This window comes from Perissodus microlepis, chromosome 11 (assembly GCF_051167445.1).
Source record: "Perissodus microlepis isolate ML-2025 ecotype Zambia chromosome 11, ASM5116744v1, whole genome shotgun sequence".
Lineage (NCBI taxonomy): Eukaryota > Metazoa > Chordata > Actinopteri > Cichliformes > Cichlidae > Perissodus > Perissodus microlepis.
Window position 1 is genome coordinate 21891085 of NC_140471.1, and position 17170 is coordinate 21908254.

General features: G+C 47.0%; 1 protein-coding gene across 4 annotated transcripts; it reads right to left on the reverse strand.

Moving 5' to 3' along the window:
- Positions 1–822: 822 nt before the first annotated feature.
- LOC146377765 (uncharacterized) lies at positions 823–16404 on the reverse strand. 4 transcript variants are annotated; one of them, XM_084943204.1, is made up of 14 exons: positions 15602–16214; positions 12009–12901; positions 6942–11091; positions 5252–5603; positions 4921–5094; positions 4718–4812; positions 4560–4633; positions 4429–4474; positions 4278–4318; positions 4108–4178; positions 3823–4004; positions 3215–3306; positions 2968–3110; positions 823–2887 (listed from the first exon to the last, which is right to left on the reverse strand). In XM_084943204.1, exons 2-13 carry the CDS (start codon positions 12687–12689, stop codon positions 2982–2984), a joined length of 6087 nt encoding a protein of 2028 aa, XP_084799330.1. In that variant the 5' UTR covers positions 12690–12901; positions 15602–16214; the 3' UTR covers positions 823–2887; positions 2968–2981. The 4 variants fall into 4 exon arrangements, 3 of the variants coding, with proteins under 3 accessions (XP_084799330.1, XP_084799331.1, XP_084799332.1); XR_014801609.1 differs by lacking the exon at positions 823–2887 and having other exon boundaries at positions 2994–3110; positions 3828–4004; positions 15602–16238; XM_084943205.1 differs by lacking the exons at positions 823–2887; positions 2968–3110 and having other exon boundaries at positions 3810–4004; positions 15602–16239.
- Between the last annotated feature and the right edge of the window lie 766 nt (positions 16405–17170).

The following is a 17170-nucleotide window of genomic DNA, read 5'->3' on the forward strand; positions in this document are numbered from 1 at the left end:
CCTGTTGGAGTCTTTTTTTTTGCACTATAGTTCATGTAAAATCCCCTATTAAGCCAGAACCTCAGCCCTATACTGAAGAGAACCTGTTTTTGTGTTACAATGGTGGATGCTCAAAGTAAGCATGCTAAAGTTTCAAATAATGAGATTATTTTATGTGAAGGTAGTGAATGAGCCATAATCTCAGTTCAGTCAGGTTTTTCTGGATCTTTCTTGGATCTTCATGTTGTCATGGAGAGGGGATGCCCTTAATTAAGACATCTCAGGGACACAGCTCTGACTGTGAGGACAGCAGTCCATCTAAACAAGGTCCAGTGTAAGATAAATAAGGATTATTTTGAACTTTGAGCCATGCACTTTGCATGTTTCTTAATATCGATTGCATTTCATTTATTTGTTGATGTCTGAAATGTGCAAGATTACAGAGGAAATGAGGAAAGCTCATAATGTAGTATCCTGTAAAAACAACAATAATAAAAAAAACACGAAAACTATTTTAAGCTCCTGAGAAATCATAATCTTCCCACTTTATTTACTCAGATCAAGATCTCTGGGTGTCTTTTGGACGTTCTGAAGGGCAGAAAGAGGAGAAAACGTCTCCAGGGCGAGCTGCAGCCCTCCCCCATCTTGTAACCGTTTCTGTGGTAGCGTCCTCCTTTGTGGGTCATTATGGAGGACAACACATTGTGAGATATACAATCTAACGCCACTAGATAGCACTGTTAGCTCAAGCTGATTAACATCAGCTTGAGCTAACCCCCGTCCCCTTATAGTAAACAAAGCAAGAAGGAGGTCTTTAAGCTGAGACACCACGAGCATTCAGGGTTTAGTACTAGTAGACATAAAATGCTTTTATTATTATGGATACAGAGGCAAAAAGTTTGAGCTGACATTCTATGGCGTTGAGTTATCACTGTTTTTTGTTTTTTTGTTTTTTTTAAGCACATTATCAGAGGCAACAGGCAAAGGTTACATGTCATGCAAACTAGATAAATAACTCTTTACGTGTACCTTTGCTATAAAGTTAATCATCCACTGGCAATAATGTAGTGCTCTTAGTTTAAAAAAGGAAAGAGGGAAAAATATACATACAGTATGTAAACAGTCAAAGAAATTGCACTTTCTTGGCTTGTTATTAGAAGCCACACTACTGAAAGAGAGCAGAAATGTAACACTGGAAAAACTAAGTCACTGTCACTGATTGTCTGACCAAAAACAAAAGTAACGCTCGGCTAAAAAAAAATCTAATAAAAACAACCAATAAAAGAAAACCCAAACAAACCAAACAGACAAGTTATGTCCTACAAAAAAACAAAACAAAATAAATCATATACAATCATAGTCAACTTTAAGGAAAAATGTCTGATATATTGGTCAGCTGTATAGTTTCTTAAAAACATCTTAGTAAAATGAAAGGTTTATTAACTTTCATGTATAATCCAGACTGTATTGTGTATAATACTAATTTTACACGCTACTGCTGACAGAAAGAAAACAGGTCTCTCGATGTACTGTACATTCACACGTAACTAAACGCTTATGTTACTTCCAATAAGTGGATTAGCCCGATGTTCCTAAGATGAGAACAAACTACTTTGCATCTGTACAGAAAAATGACCTCCAATCCTCAAATATTCACAACTTTTTTTGTTTTTTTTTCTTTAGTTTTTCTTAAAAAGGAAGTTCTTATATAGTCCTTATCAGAGGAGATATTGCTTTTAAAGACTGCATGAGTTCGCTTAGGTACATACACAAGACAACATGGCACTTCTACAGAGCATTTGGGGCAAATCGATTCTCATTCCCTTTCCGCTCTCCTTCCTCCCTCCTGCCGAGGACATTCTGATTGTCAATGCTCTGAAGCAAAGAGTGAAACATTCTCAAAGGCAGTCTGAAGTAAACAAAAACACTTTTTACATGTCCACCTCTCCTCCCTCAGAAGCAATACTGAAAATAGTTAACAATAAACATTCCTATCGTGAATATATTTCGTCCATTTCTTTTAGCGGACACGACTCGAGCTGTCTTTTTTTTTTCTCCAAAAAATAACTTCTTTCTTAAAACCTCATTAGAAATTCTCTTGCAGCGATGCCAAAATTCCTATCACTAAGCCCACCCCCTCCCCTGCCTATTCACTGGTACATAGCAGACACTGTCTTGATAAAGTGAAGAAAACCCCCTAACACTGTCTCAACAGCTTTTAACTGGCTCACGTCTCCTCTCGTGTCATTTTCCCAAAGGTGCAATGTGACTTTGAAAGCTTACCAACTAAATGAGCGTTCAATTTTGACCTACTTAGGGCCCAGGCTACATTTTGTATTGCTCTGGGCAGCCTGTGAGCTCCTCGTCTCTTGGAAACGTCGGAGCTGAAATGCTGAGTACCATATAAGTCCATATCCAAACTCCCCTGCAATGTCCGTCTTTCCCAAATTTGCTTAAGGTGCTGAAGTAAGAGCAATCAAAGTGTACAGTATGTGTGTGTTTATAGTGTGTCCACTCAGCATACATACAGTCTTTAGTGTGCTTGTTCAATCAGCACTAGTGCAAATTCATTTCAGCTGGTCTGTTTCTTTCTTTCTTTCTTTTTCTTTCTTTCTTTCATACGGGACAGTCTATCTCTGTTTCTCTCATCCCTCACCGCTCGGACAAAAGATGTGTTGCCATGGTTTCATCCTTGATGCGGATGCCCTTCAGAAAGCTAGGATCAACACACTCATCTGTCAGCGTTTGAGATGTCTTTCTTTTGCATTTTCAGCTGGTATAATTCGCCAGATCTCGTCTCCTTTTTCTCGTTTCTTCTCTGCGGGACTGCCATTGTTAACAGCAGCGTTGTGACATCAGTTCATCTGTCCAGTGGTGGGTCCTGGTCCTTTTCTCAGAGTGGTCCCACCTACACAAAAGAAAAGATACTGTCAGCTAAATAGTACACATACTTCTGGCTTCTGCTTCAGTGGCAGACGTTTCACTTACCCCTTCTTTTTAGCTTATGAATGCTGCAGGTTCAAAAGTAAATCATTCAGCCGTTTCCTCCTCTGTTCTCTGCTGCAAACTTCTCCTTCCCCTTGTTTTTCTTCCTCTCCCTCCTCCTCATGTCTGCTGTGGGTTTTGGTGGGCTGGAGTGAACAAGTATGCACAGTTAATTTCAAAAGCAGATTTTTTATCCTTGTGGAATTTTTGCATTGTTAATATTTTAATGTTTGTAGATTTGTTGACTCACACAGGGGCTGGCAGTGAACGAGCTGGAGGTGTCCTGACTTTGGTGGGGGGGGTCACTGCTGATAACCGTCACTTCCACCCCCACTGGATGATCTGAGGGTCAAAGGCCAAAGAGTTTTCTGTATGTTAGTGAAGGCGACGTAGGAGGGAATGAAAACTGCGCTCGTTTCTTTTACAGAAATGTCTGTAATTATGCAAGTGTCCTTATTTCCCCTTGATTTCTATCTGCAATCAGTCATGGAGTCTTTGATGGAAACTGTGTGTGGTTTCACTGTTAATGGGGAAAGTTGATGCTTGCTGGGTTCTTGGACACCAGCGGTGGATGACAGAAATGGGGAAACATTTCTGCAGGCTGAATTCTGTGGTTGGAAAACCACTTAGTTTTTGTTGCTGAGTATGATATGCAGAGACAAGCCAGTTGTGAGGACGGCGGTCTGTACGGCACACACGTACACATACATGCACACGTGGAGGAAAAGACACAACACAAGACGCCGAAAGAAGTCTGCACGGTAAAAAAGAAAATGTATAGAGTTTAAACCACATACACGGGGGCATACACGAACACCTACAGAAACAAAAACTAACACACACACTTGCTTCATGGACCTGACTTGATGTGGCTGTCGTCCCCATTGGCTCCTTCACAGGACAGATGTCGTGAGTCGCCCTCCTCTCCCTCCCCCTCTGCGTCTCGTTCTCTCTCCCTCTCTATTCTCATCCGGATTTGTCTGTCTCTCACCAGCTCCCAGTTCCTCACAAGGAACACATGGTGCTTCACCACAAAGCTCCTGGCCCGGCACAAATGGAGAAACATTAACTGCTGACATTAGTTCAATAATATCGCAACAAATAGTTTAATGTGAAACGCGAATCGTCATGTACTTTCCGTACCTCTCGCTGCTGGTCAAAGGCTCCATGTCGAGATGCGGGAACAAGCTGGTAATGTCACTGGAGCTCTCCTCCTTTACAATAAATGCAGAGATGCGCGTAAGCTTTGGGACAGATTATTGCAAAAACATTCATCACTGGAATCAAATAACCACGAGCCACAAAAAACTCACCACTGTCTGCTGAGATGATGCAGTCCTCTCTTTCAGCCGGCCTGAGTGAATCAGAGAGAAAGAAACACGGTAAGAAAGAAATTATCCGGCAAGTCAGCTAAACCTGACGACATCTAACAACTGCTGTAACACTGTAATAGCGGCAACTCACAGTAACGCCGCTTCCTCTTCAGGGGGACAGCAGGCTGTCGGTGAAGCTGTAACCAAACAACATGAAAGTTAGATCCGAGTACATTTTTTAAAAGCTTGTGCCCTTCAAACTCTGATCTGGTGTGACTGTACCTGGTTGTGCTGCCAGAGCCACATCACATCATAGGGCAGCTGGAAATGAATTCTTTTTAGCCTCAGGTACTTCCCTGAAGAAGATAAAGTGAGCTTAGCTGCATTACTACAATAACACAGTGCACACCAGCAGTGTTTACATTTTCTTATATACTCACCGACATGGATGGGAGCAGGTAAAAGGCTGTACTCGTTCTCCCCTGGCGTGTACTCCATGTTCTCTTTGCAGTTCTTCTGGGTTTGGGAGGGGGGGCTAAGAAAGATGCATAATAAATATTTAAACAAACAAACAAAAAATAAAAAACAGATAACGGAAAAAAACCCCATTATAATAGTTTGTTTATGGATTCAGTCAACTCACTCTGTAGTTTTGTAATCATCAGAGTAAAGACCTGCCCTCAGGAATTTCTTCCTGGGAGGACCATCGGCCTTTTCCTCTCTTTGGATGGTTACCGGTTGGGACGGAGCCTGGTCGACGTCTGACTGGCTAAAACATTCAGGGAGGGCGTCGCACTCGGATTTATCCTCAGCGACACTAAAAAGGAAAGCACAAAGAGAGAGATAGAATGATAGAGAGGGAAAAGAAAGAGAGAAAGGCACTGGTTTAGCACACAGTGCTGAAAACGATGGGTTAATAGGACAGTAGTGAGTGGTTGTATTGAATTTTCAAGTCAACCAGCTCAGGTGTTTACCTCTGATGACAGGGCGAGTCACTGTGTTTTCTCTTCCGTCCTCTCTTCCTCTTGGCCTGCAGCTCCGACTCCGTCACCTGCTGCGCCGTGTCGCCTCCTCCCCTGTCTCTCTCTGGCAGTCTTTCTTCTGTTCTCCCTCCCACTTCTCTCTCATCTCTGACGTGGCTGTGTCCTGGCAAGATTTCAGGTGAGGACATGGACGGCGTCGCAGATAAGTGCGCGGGGGAGGACACAGAGGAGGGCAGCGGGTGCTTCCTGGGCCGTCCTGGCCTTCTTTTGTTCTTCAGCGCCGCGCTGTCTGACGTTGGCACACTTTTCTGCTGCCCTCGGCTTCTCGAGTCACCTTGTAAACCTGAAGTCATCGAAATAACAAGGGGGGGGGGGGCAGTCGGAGGCATGAGGGGAGGGGGGGGTGTAAGTGGTGGAGAGGAAATGAGACAGATGTGGATCTGTGATTGAGCCGGCAGGAGGTGTGAGGTGAGGCCAGTCTAGGCTGAGTCATGCACATAGGCCGCACATTAGGTGAGTCACAACATTTCCTCTGACCATTTCACTTCTGGGAAACACATTAAAAAGTGATTTATGCACGCCACAATAAACAAGGAAAAGAAAAACAGACATAAACACGGTGCATCATGCATACTTTTTCAGTGAGCATGCACAAATATGCACTAAGCACACTATTTATTTTTACAAATTCGGTTACTGTGAAATACAACCCCAGAAAGCTCAGCAGCTACAGACAGTGAACGGATGTCAAATGTATTCCTCCGCTTGCAAAAACATTTTTCCTTTGCCCCCCGTCTGACCTCTGTGCTATTCCTTTATCCATCTCTCTGAGGTCATTCGTCTTTTTGTTCCATTTTCCACTGCCAGTGACAAGACTGACCACTCTTTCCTTATTGGATTTTTCCAAGTCAAATAGGCCTTGTTGGGCAGCAGTGAGGGATAGGCCAATCTTTAAATAGCCAATCTGGTGGTTAACTAATGACTGTTCTCACTGGGTAGCCCTAGGCTGCAACAGCGTGTGGTTCACTGCCGACCAGGAAGATTTCAAAGATTTTCTGGCAGATTCCCATCAAGACGCTGCTCTCCTGCTATAACACTTTATAAAAATTCCAGCAGATAGTGGTTGCTGAGAGGCTGTGTGTTTGTGTCAGGCACGTCTCTCGCACAGCAGAGAGAGTCTGAAATTAGCTATAAAAAGAATGGAGTCTGATTTCCTCTCAAACACCCTCCAGGCTTTTGATGCGTGGCTTAACAACACCTGAGAAAAAGCAGCGCTGTCCCTATACTGGGGACACTACTGGTAGCACAGTTTCATCTCCACATTGCACAAATATAAAAATCTGTCATACTGTGCAAGTGGAAAGAAGCTCTTGGCATAAATCGTATTCACTCAGCTAGCTGTCATGATTTGCTTGCTGCTGTCATATTTCAGTGGTAGGTACATTTGATGATAGATTCCCTGCTTTATCTAGATTACTGTCAGTATCCTATATATTCATATTCTCCGCCGTTGACACAGTAGCAGAACACAACAGCCTATTCACACTCAAAATGCTCTCAGTGGAGATTTCTGTAGCATTCATCAGCACAGAGTCACGCTGTCATGCGATCACAGCCTCGCACTGATCGATCGGGTGAAAGCAAAGACTCGTCAGAGATCAAATCATTCATGCACCCTCACCTGCGTCTCTCCTCTCTGTCCACGCCGGTTCGTGTCTCCTCCACGACCTCTCTACATTTCCTTGATTCCTAATGGCCAATCCACTGCTCAGACCCCTCCCTCCTGTTGCCATGGCAGCAGACGTGAACAGGTTGGTGTGTGTCGGCGATGGGGACGTCCTGTACAGGTGCGACTCTTGAATATCCTCGTCCCCATCTTCGTCCTCGCCGTCCGACGCGATCAGTCTTCCTGCATGCTGGTCTCCGGTGAAGCCTCTCCAGCTGGGGTTTGAGTTTCCGAACGCTGTAGCTCCCAGACTCCCAAATTTCGCCCAGCTCTGACCCAGGCCGCCCCATCCTCCTCCGAATGAAGACAGGTGAGAGGATCCCAGCCCCAGTGACGTGAGCGAAGTGTGTTTGTACCTGTCTGCGGACAATGACGATGAGGCAGCGGCAGCAGCGACAGCGGAAAAGGAATCATTTCCATTCTCACGCAACCAAGTTGATTCTTTACCCAGCATGCTCCCTGTTCCCCTTGCCACTTTCCTTCCTCCTTCTCCTTGCCCCAAAACGAACCCCAACCTTGACTTTGAGCAGGCCAGCCCCTCTCGTTCCACTCCATCTTCCTCCTCGTCCTCGTGTATCTCCTCCTCCTCGTCCACGTCTCGTTCGCAGTGCCTGTGACGATGTTTATGTTTGTGTTTGTGTTCACTCCTCCCGCAGCCGTAAGAGAAGCCGGATGCGAACCCTGAGCCGAGGTGTGGCCGTCCTCCACCGCCTACCCCGATATCCCCTTCAATTTCCCCTCCTAAAGCTCCCTCCCTCAGCAGCCTACTCCTCCGCCTGTGAAACCTAGGTGGATTAAGGAGAAAGTGGGCGTGGTGGGGCTGATGAGGGGCATACTGGTGGGGAGATGGAAGCGTGTAGGAGGGGAGGTGGTGGTAAAGTGTTGTGGTTGTGGGATAGCTGTTGTAGAAGCCCATATTCTCAATGGTCTCCTGAAACTTTGAAGGGCAGCCGCATTGCCTGCGGTCTGGCTTTCTGTTGCAGTGGCAAGGGTAGAAAGGCTGTGGGGAGAACGTGGGATTAGCAGAGAAAGATGACGGGTGAGGAGAGTAGAAGCCATTTAGATTGATCCTGAAAATGTTGGAGCGGTGGGAAGAGGAGGAATGATGTCGCCTTCCTCCGGCAGCATTCGCACTCCCATCAAAGCCTTGTCCCAGTCCTGTCCTCGCCCAGCTACGCCGTCCGATATGTACCTCGCTGAACTGACTGATTAAATCTTCGAGTTCGGCCAGAAACTCTGGGTCCTGCATGTGCAGCTGCTGGTGCTTCTTCTTGTGTTTATTTTTCTGTCTCTTCAGTGCATTGTGCCCAACACAGGAATAATAGTCCGAATGAGTGCACTTGTTGTGTCCTGGACAGGGGCAGGGACACAAGCAGGTACAGGAAGGAGAACAATCGTAATCCCTGCGCCTGTGTCGATGTCGGTCTCTGTGCCGCTCCATGGTATTTGAGTTGGCCATGGGGTTGGTGTGTCTGGGGATGTGAGACAGCGGCGAAGAGACTGGAGAGGGACAGTCCATGATGGAAGAAAGGTGCCTTTGACCACCTAGAATCGCTCCTGACCCCTGACCCATCCTCAACACGCCCCGAGGTCCCCTCATCTCCCCTCGCTCAGAGACGCTGTTGTTGTCTGTTCCGATCCCGCTGTCGCTGGGCAGGGTCTCTTCACTGTGTGATTCACTCCTCGGGGATGGGGTGGCCTCTTTCAGGTGGCCAGGAGAGCCAGGTGTGTGATGCAGTGGAGGGGTGGGGCAAGAGAGCTTACATGAAGACTGGTGAAAGGGGAAGTGATGCCTTCCCTGACATGGACAGCTCTTCTTCACAAAGGGAGAGAGCGATGAGGAGGAGGGAGGACGGGGGGAGGTACAGGAGGAGGATGGGGAGGGGAGGGAGAAGGGGTGAGGAAAAAGTAGGGAGGATGTTGGTTCTGCGAGGCTGCCCTCACTGTAAGGACTCTGGGCCCCGCTGGAGTGAGTAAGAGATGGGGAGGGAAACGGGTGAGACGGAGGAGGCTGGGGTTGGTTAGTCGAGAAGAGAGAAGTTTCTGAGGGACTGGTAAACAGAGAGGAGTGAGTGGAGTTCTGGGAGTTTGAATTTAGGTTGGCGGTTTGGGATTTAGGCTTGCGTCCTCGCCTCTTGCCCATGTAGATGGTCCCCCTCTTGCTCACATTGATCTGAGGGCCTAGCTTACTCCCAAAGGAGGAGGACAGGGCTGAGAGTGTGTGTACTGTTGTAGCCTCTATCGATTTACACATTCTCTGAGAAGTCTCACCATCTGCTGCCTCTCCTGCCCTTCCTTCCTTTCCTAAATACCCAGACAGCATTACTTTGTGAAATCTCCTCTTCTTTCTTTTCTTCATCTCATTAATCAGCCTCCTGAGCTTTAGCTGCCTGTTTCCCTTTTCAGGGGGGTGAAAATCTTTACCGCTCACTGTATGATCAGCGTGATTTAGTGCATCTCCACTCGCCTCCTCGGGGAAAGGTCGTTTGGGAGGCCGGCCACGCTTCTTGGGGCTGGATTTAGACTGAGCCACACACTGCAGTATTGCACTTGGCTCCAGCACAGGGGCTTTCGGAACTCCGTCACAGCCCCGGAGAGGCACCTCAGTTGCGATATCGTTTGGTGTAAGCTGAGGGGGAGGTTCGTCTAAACTAGAGCTGTAGGATTTAGGACGACCCCTTTTTCGGACCGTGTTTATGGGGTTTCTGGAAGAAGGGGGGCTGGATTCTGATGTGGGGTGATTCTGCTTTGGGGTTGGAGGTTTGGTTGCAGAAGACACTGGGGAGGAGCTGCTGGTTAGGGAGCCAGAGGTTGCTGGGTGTGACTCATCACTCTGCTGAATAGTGGCTTTGGCAGGAAGGGGCGTCTTGGTGTTCTGGGTGAAACTCAGTAAAGGATTTTGTAGTGAATCAGAAGGAGCTTCCTGATTTTCCACTCTCTGAGCCCGGTGCACCAGCTTGGTCCAGCTGGGCCTTCTGGCTTTACGTTTTTTGAGCGGTCGGCTATCCTGCTCTTGTGGGGAAGAAGGGGGAGAAATGGGAGAATGGGCAGAAGGCGTGGGCACAGGGGGAGGAGCAGAAGAGGAGGGGTGGCTTGGAGGCACTGTTGAATGTCTCGAGACGTCCTGTTCTTTTGATTTACTCGTGTCACCTGTTGTTGTTGCTGCCTCAGCTTGTTTAACTGACTTGCAACTGTCATCTGTCTTCTCCTTCTCATCTGGTCTGCCTGTATTCACTAATTTGCAGGTTTTATCTAGCTTGCCGTTGTCAGCTGTTTCCCCACATTTTGCACTGTTATCCTCTATTCTTTGTCTGTCTGGGCTGAGCTTATCCCTCTTTTTCTCAACCTTTCCTCTGTCATTCTTTAGATCATCCTTCCGTATATCATCACTTCTATGTCGTTCATCCTTTTCTTTGCCATGTCTCGATTTCCCATCCTTCCCTTTTTCCTTTTTCTTCTTCTTACCCTCCTCCTTTCTGCCCTCGTTTTTTGCTTTATCAGCCTCCAGCCTATCTCGCTTCGACTTCTTGTCTTTGCGTTTCTCTTTTTTTGCTTTTCTCTCTTTCTCTCTCTTTTTCTCCAGCGGGTGCTCTACAGAGGGATCGTGACCTTGGGATTGGACAGAGAGTTCCACAGCGGGGGATGACTGCGGTTTTGGGGTAATTGAGGGATAGGAGGGAGATTCTGGCCTGCTCTTATTGGAAAGGCTAAGTTCTTTATGGGAACCAGTGGAGACTGGAGGTCTTGTTGAAGAGTCCATGGAAGAAGTAGAGGTGGAAGTGCTGTGTTTTCCAACTTTGACTTTGGATGAAGTAGGAGTGCCAAGAATGTTAGAGGAGCCTTTCCCATTGGACAGGCCCTTCTGTTTGGTTGTCTGTACCAAACCATTATGCTTCTTGGAGGTGTTTTCATCATTCCTGGTTTCCAGTGGAGACTGCGTCTGGATGCATGGGCTGGAAGGAGTAGTTGAAGCTGCCTGGTCTGTTGTGGGTGAGCAGGGTTTGGGTCCTGCAAGGACGGGCTGGCCATTGACACTCTGAGATTTGTCTTTCTTCACTCTCTCAGATGAATTCACCTCTGTCTTATCGGCCAGCTTGATAGGAACCTGAGAGATGAAAAAAAGAGAAAAAGAAAGAAAGAAAAAAGCAAATCTCTGTCATAGGCATCTTTTAGTTTGCTGTCAACAACAGTGACGGACAATGAAAAAGAGACAGTAACTGAAATTCTTTTGTTATTGTTCCCCATTAAAAAGGACAGTGAAGATAAAAACGACTCAATCAAGCAGAGAAACGAGGGCACACTGAGGAGGAGAGAGTGGAAACAGGAATGGGGTTGACAAAGAGAGGAGAAATACAAAGGCAGAGAAACGGAGAGGAAGGGAGTAGGACAGGGACAGAGGGGGAGTGAAAGATAAATGAGAGCAGGTAGAGAAAAGAGGGGATGTAAAAATAGAAGAGAGGGACAGATATAGAGAGCCAAGCAGAGACAGAAAGAGAGGGAGAGAAAGCCTTGCTATTGGTGGCTATAAATTGCCACTAATACAGATGAGAAGGCTTGACATTTCATACTTGTTCTGTAATTTTGGTATGCTGTAGCTTGAGTGGCGTTTGTGCAGCTAAAGCTATAAGCTTTCCCTTGGGTGATTGTCATAAGGACTGATGGGCCAGTGTCTGTAATAACTCCAAGCGGTTGCCGTGCTGTTGTCCTATTTATAGGTCTGTTTTTTAAAATGCACTGCTTGAGTTTCAGGATTGAGACAATGGCTATTAGATAGATATTACAAGTGAGCTCAATGCTGGGTGATTTTGCACCACATCAAAGACTCTATGAGAATGGTGGTTAACTGTAAAAAGCCTAAACAAAGCACAAAGGTGCCATTTTTCAAGCTAACTTCAGCTAATTGCAGATTTATTCAGATTCAGATCAACTTTATTAATCCCCCCAAAAAAGGGCAATCTGTTGGCAGCTGACATGAGGAACGCTGCACATATGTGAGGCACACTGTCCTTGTCCTTAACTTACCTGTTTAGCAGACTTCGTCCCTTGGCTGGTTACGACAGGGACAGAGGCCGGGCTGGAAGCTGTAGAAAATGTCGGTGACAGCGACAGTGACTGTGATGACGAAGACAACAACGGTATTGATGATGTAACTGGTGGTGAAGCAGCAGATGCAGTTTGTTTGGATGTGGTCTGGACAGCATCCAAGCCTGAGTGTTGCTCTCTGTTTGCTTCGTCTGGGGCAGAGCTGGTTTTACTCTGCTGGCCTGCTCCCCCTCCTTCTCCATCGCCCTTTAGCAAACCCCCCCTGCCTTGTCTCTGATAGGTCCTGATGGTGGGCTTGCAGACATAGCTCTCCAAGATCTTGGGCGGTTTCTTGGTGCGCTTGGTTTGGAGACCAATTCGGACTCTTACATTCCCCTCGGGGCAGCTGGCCTCTCTGCCAGAGAGCTGAAGCTGTTGCTGCCCCACGCTGCCACAGCGCCCCTCGATGAGCAGCTCCAGCACTGCCCCCTTGTCTCCTTCTCTCTTTCTTCCTCCTCCCTTTTTCTCCTCCTCCTTTTTTCCCACTGCCTCGCCATTCTCTACCTCCCCTCTCCTCTTTTTCTCTGCCACTTGGTCCTGTTCAGAGTCTTCAGGTGCAGAGGCGGGGTCCAGAGTGGAGGCTGTGGTCGGAGGGGTTCCCCCCTTCACTCTCTGGTCCATCAGAGAAGTCGGGGGGAGAAGTAGGATGCTGTGAGGTTACCAGTATAACACTTTTAAACGACTCCAGTGGGGTTGGTGGGGTCAAGGGTGAAGAGCAGAATGCAGGTGTCGATCACAAGGGTCACAAAAAAAAAGATCCAGTAAGAGTCCAAGTGCAGCTCTGTACCTTCATCCGGCAAGGGAAGGTCTCTCTGATGTCCTTTACAGTTACACTGAGACAGAGTAAAAGGCAGAAGGAAAGTGGAAGAAAAGACAGAAAGATAGAGAGGCCAGTGATTAGTCATTTCAGTGAGCTAAGATGTTGAACAGCAGCAGTACAGGAATTGAGGGGAAAGTCCCCTTTCTGCAGGCAGCTGTAGCAAGGTGCTAAAGTCTGTGTCCACAGAGATGATCTCATCATCCAGAAAACCCAGGAGGCCAATCAACGTTGCTGATTCCCAGAATGTCGGCACTAACTGGAAGACTGACTTACATTCCCCCCAAAAAAACAGCCTGGGCTAGTTCGCTCCGACAATCCGCAAATATCGATGGAGCTAAAAGACAGCGAACACACCCCAAACCTCTACACTTTTCACTTATGTCGTAATCCTTCCCGTGTCTCTCCGCAAATCAATCTATCAATCAATCAGCTTCTGGCTAATTCAAACACTTGATCCAGTCTCCTCCCCTGCTCTCTCCACTGTCTTTGCGCCTTCTGTTCTCAGCTACTCCCACAAGCACTCCTCCTCCCACCCTTCCCGCTGCTGTACTTTCTTTTCTCTCCGAAACTCCCCTTTTCATGTTTGGCAGTAAGCTTTTGCATGCATTCTCTATTAGAGCCTCCACTCTCTCTCTCTCTCTCACTCTGTGTGTGTGTGTGTAGACCACACAGTAAAATGGTCAACTCATACACTGTATCCATGTTAATCACAACCATATTTCCTCTTCCTTGTCGTTCTTTTCCTTCTCTCCAACTTAAATCTCTCCATTCACAGTCCGACTGTTCCCCTCCTCCCCTTTCAGTAGTGGTAACACAAATCCGTAGGAAAGGGTAAAACTTATTTTTGGAAAGGAGCGCAAATTCCTCCTCCTCCCATTGCTTCCTCTAAGTCAAGTAAGCTTTTCATTGACCCCCATTGTAAATGGCCTTTTAATGTGACATTATAGTGAAGTAACACACCCTAAAATAACATTCTCCTCACCAGGAAAAACTTTCACTCTCATTCGTGGCGTTTCCAGACCGCTTTTCAACGTGTCGAAGGGAAGCAGCATCTTTCTGTCATGCTTCCTTCATTATTCGCTCTCCTTCATTAAGGGAGACACTCATCCATTTTCTAATAAAACACACCCGGGCAAGCATTCTTGCAGCTCTCTCCTGAGCACCTCTTATGAAATAGCTCATCTGTCTCTCAGCGCTCTGAACTGCCCCCTTAGACTTACGAGAGCATCTCAGATAATGTTTTCATTTAAGAGCTCAGTGGGCTATCTCTCGTGCCTCTTGGTCCCTCCACACCCAAACCCTTCCCTTGAATCATAGAAGCTCAAATCAACATCTGTTCCAGTAACGGCTGTTATGTAACAGTTTTGGAAAGCATTTCCAAGACCAGTCCTCCTTACAATGAAAGAAAATGAGCGTAGAGGTGGACAGTGGTCCTCTTGAACTTAACTGCGGCAACTTTTATTATCAAGTCCACTCCAGAAGCCTGTACGGAGGGGCCGTGAGCACAAGCAGTATGAGTTACAAACCTGTTTGTGAAAACTTGCCATAAGAGGAGAGCCAGAGTGGCAGGTTTTCAGACTTAAAAGGGCAAGCCCATTCAGCATCAGTCAAAGTGCATACTAATGGCTTTTTATAGTCTCCAGAACTATACCTCTCACACATAACTCAAAATTATTCTAACATTAGACCAGAAGCTATTTCCAGTGACAGGATGATGGGTTGACTTGACACTGTAGTCAGTGCAGTGGCTCGGGAGCGCCGAAGCAACGATTAAATCATGATAATGGCCCACCATATTTCCAGCCATCATCACCATCCCATGACAGCGTTATCATCGATAACTACAACACTATTATCATCTGCCTGACAACAGCATGAGCCCAGCTGGAAATTGGGCCCCTGTGATGGCATCTGAAATCACTGAACCACGAAGCCTCGCGGTAAGCGTACGGGGAAGTTTCTCACGTGAGTCCCCCTCCTCAGACGCGCACACGCACACACACTTTGCCTCTAGTTAGTGCGTTGGCTGTACATTGTGTACCCGGGTCGCAGCTGCGTAGGCTCACTGATGTTGCTACTGTAGATACAGTATGGGCAGTGGGGGTGTTACCGCACTGGAGCAACCTATCACTGGTTTACCGAGGACGTCAACAGGAGCTTCCTTCTCCATAATGACTTTGCGCACCTCGGAAAATCACTACCCGCCTGACGCTGTCGCACTTACAAATGATACACACATGCACGTGTTGTTGTTGTCGTCACTCCTGTCTCCTATTTTGAGACATATCGCACATCTACGCGCCCTAAAACATGACCCAGCTGCACGTTTCAAACTCAACATGGAAGTGGGAGGCTACGTAGCACGAAAAAATGTGCTTGCTGGTAGTGTTTGTGCTGGTGCGGATTAGTACCGAGCCACCTTTTTCCTCAGCCCCCCCCCTCCCCGCCTCTCCTCTCTCTCGCTCTCTCTCTCTTCTATCTGTCCTCTGCCAGTCCTTCTGCTGGTGTCAGCAACATTGAAATAAGAAATATCACCGTGCGGGGAGAACAGAGGGGAGGGAAACACACTCGGCAACAAGGGATAAAATTAGCGCAAAGCGGATGCACAAAATTCTTAACCTGCTGCGCTTTGAGCCCGCTGATGATGACAGGCCTGCACACATTAATACGGACTGCCATGACAAGCAGTAATAAAGCTACGTAGGCTACTTACCCCGAGAGCGCGTCCCAGAGCCAACTGCGTTTAGGCAGGAGGTTAAGGTGTTGCTGTCCTGCTCTCCCCCTTCGCACCAACGGCGATCCACGGCTTTTTGGTGCATTAGATGTTGCTTTGATTACATAACTAAGGCCAGCGGAGGTTAAAACACCCCCTAAAACCGAGTTTCAGTCCCATCAGAGCGCAGAGCCTACTGTGCAACAACATTGGCGCGGGTGTTTTCATAATCATACAGTCGACGGATCTCCGTCGGCGCGTCTCCGCAGCTAGGTGGCGGACTGGTTACGCTGGATCTTATTTTTTTTTATCTTTTTTTGCCTACTTCTCTCTCTACCCCCTCTCTCTCTTTCTCGCTCTCTCTCTCTGGGGGGGGGGGGAGTTACACCGCTCCCGCCAGTTATAATGGCTCAGATTGTGCTCTCGTATGCGCACAGCCTGCTAACGTGTCGTGGCGACGGGCTGAAGGCTGCAGCTGCGTGTGTGTGCGTGCTTGTGTGTGTGTGTGCTCGGGGTACAGGGCTGGCAGCGCAGAGGGGTTGTTGGATGTGCGGGAATGCAACTGCGTGGCCATTTTCATGTGGCCAGAGGAGGAGATAAAACGGTGGATACAGCACAGGATCTCATTGCGGTTCATAACAGGCGATCGGGGAGGGCTATTTAGGCGCTTAATAAAATGGCGACGACTTGGCGAAAGTAGGCTGCTGGTAGGATTTGGGGGAGCAGCCGAAAAGTTGCATCGCGTCATGCAATACACGATTCGGCTTTACGCGAGTGGGAGAGGCACGCGGGAATGGTAAAAGTTGATACGTGAGAGCTGTTTACCGCGCGTTTGGTAACATTTCCCCCAAATAATAAAAAGCACACAATTTGAACATGAAACATTTGCAGAAGTGTGTTAATATGAGAACACAGTCATAATTAGCAGTGCTAAAAACAGCAGTCACAGATATATAATTACAGTATCGTAATGATTTATTTGGCAGTAGAAGCGGTATATTCTCCAAAGAGTTTAGTCCACTGTTAGGTCCTGATACGCATATAAGATTTGGGGAGCCCCCGTGCCTCCTATTCGCTACACACTGTTTACACCATGACCTCTAAATAACCATTAAACACACTGCACCTGACCGCGCACATCTGCATGATCCTGAATTTGTTAGTAGCACTAAAAGTCCTGAAAACACGCACCATGTAAGGGCTATGTGACAAAAAGCAGATAGATGTTTGCCCCCGTAAGTTTTAAGTCAATTCCATAAGTCCAATTAACAAGCACGCAAATTTTTACAAATCAAAAAGTCCTTCAGGCTCTCTGGGCCTCCTGGGAAAAAGTTGTTGTCTGACCCTTGTGACACAACCGAGTTTTGCTTGTTGTTTGCTTTGTTTTTTGTTGTTTTTTTTTTAAATTCTCTGTCAAACATTATTTCGAATAAAAAGGGTCCAGATTTATTCGACTGATACTGAAGCCAGGATCTCTGTATGTCAGTCAGTTTGATCCTACGCAACCTTATTTTAAATGTTAACGAGAGCGCTCGTCTATTTTAGGATCAGTGTACTCGTGATAACGTG

What these genes read in the sequence shown, in the direction of transcription:
- LOC146377765 (XM_084943204.1), bottom strand. Translation starts at nt 12,689, where the DNA reads ATGGACCAGAGAGTGAAGGGGGGAACCCCTCCGACCACAGCCTCCACT. An exon ending in GAAGAGGAAGCGGCGTTACT is followed by an intron (nt 4,319 to 4,428) that starts GTGAGTTGCCGC and finishes TGATTCACTCAG; the next exon opens with GCCGGCTGAAAGAGAGGACT. An exon ending in CCTTTGACCAGCAGCGAGAG is followed by an intron (nt 4,005 to 4,107) that starts GTACGGAAAGTA and finishes GTGCCGGGCCAG; the next exon opens with GAGCTTTGTGGTGAAGCACC.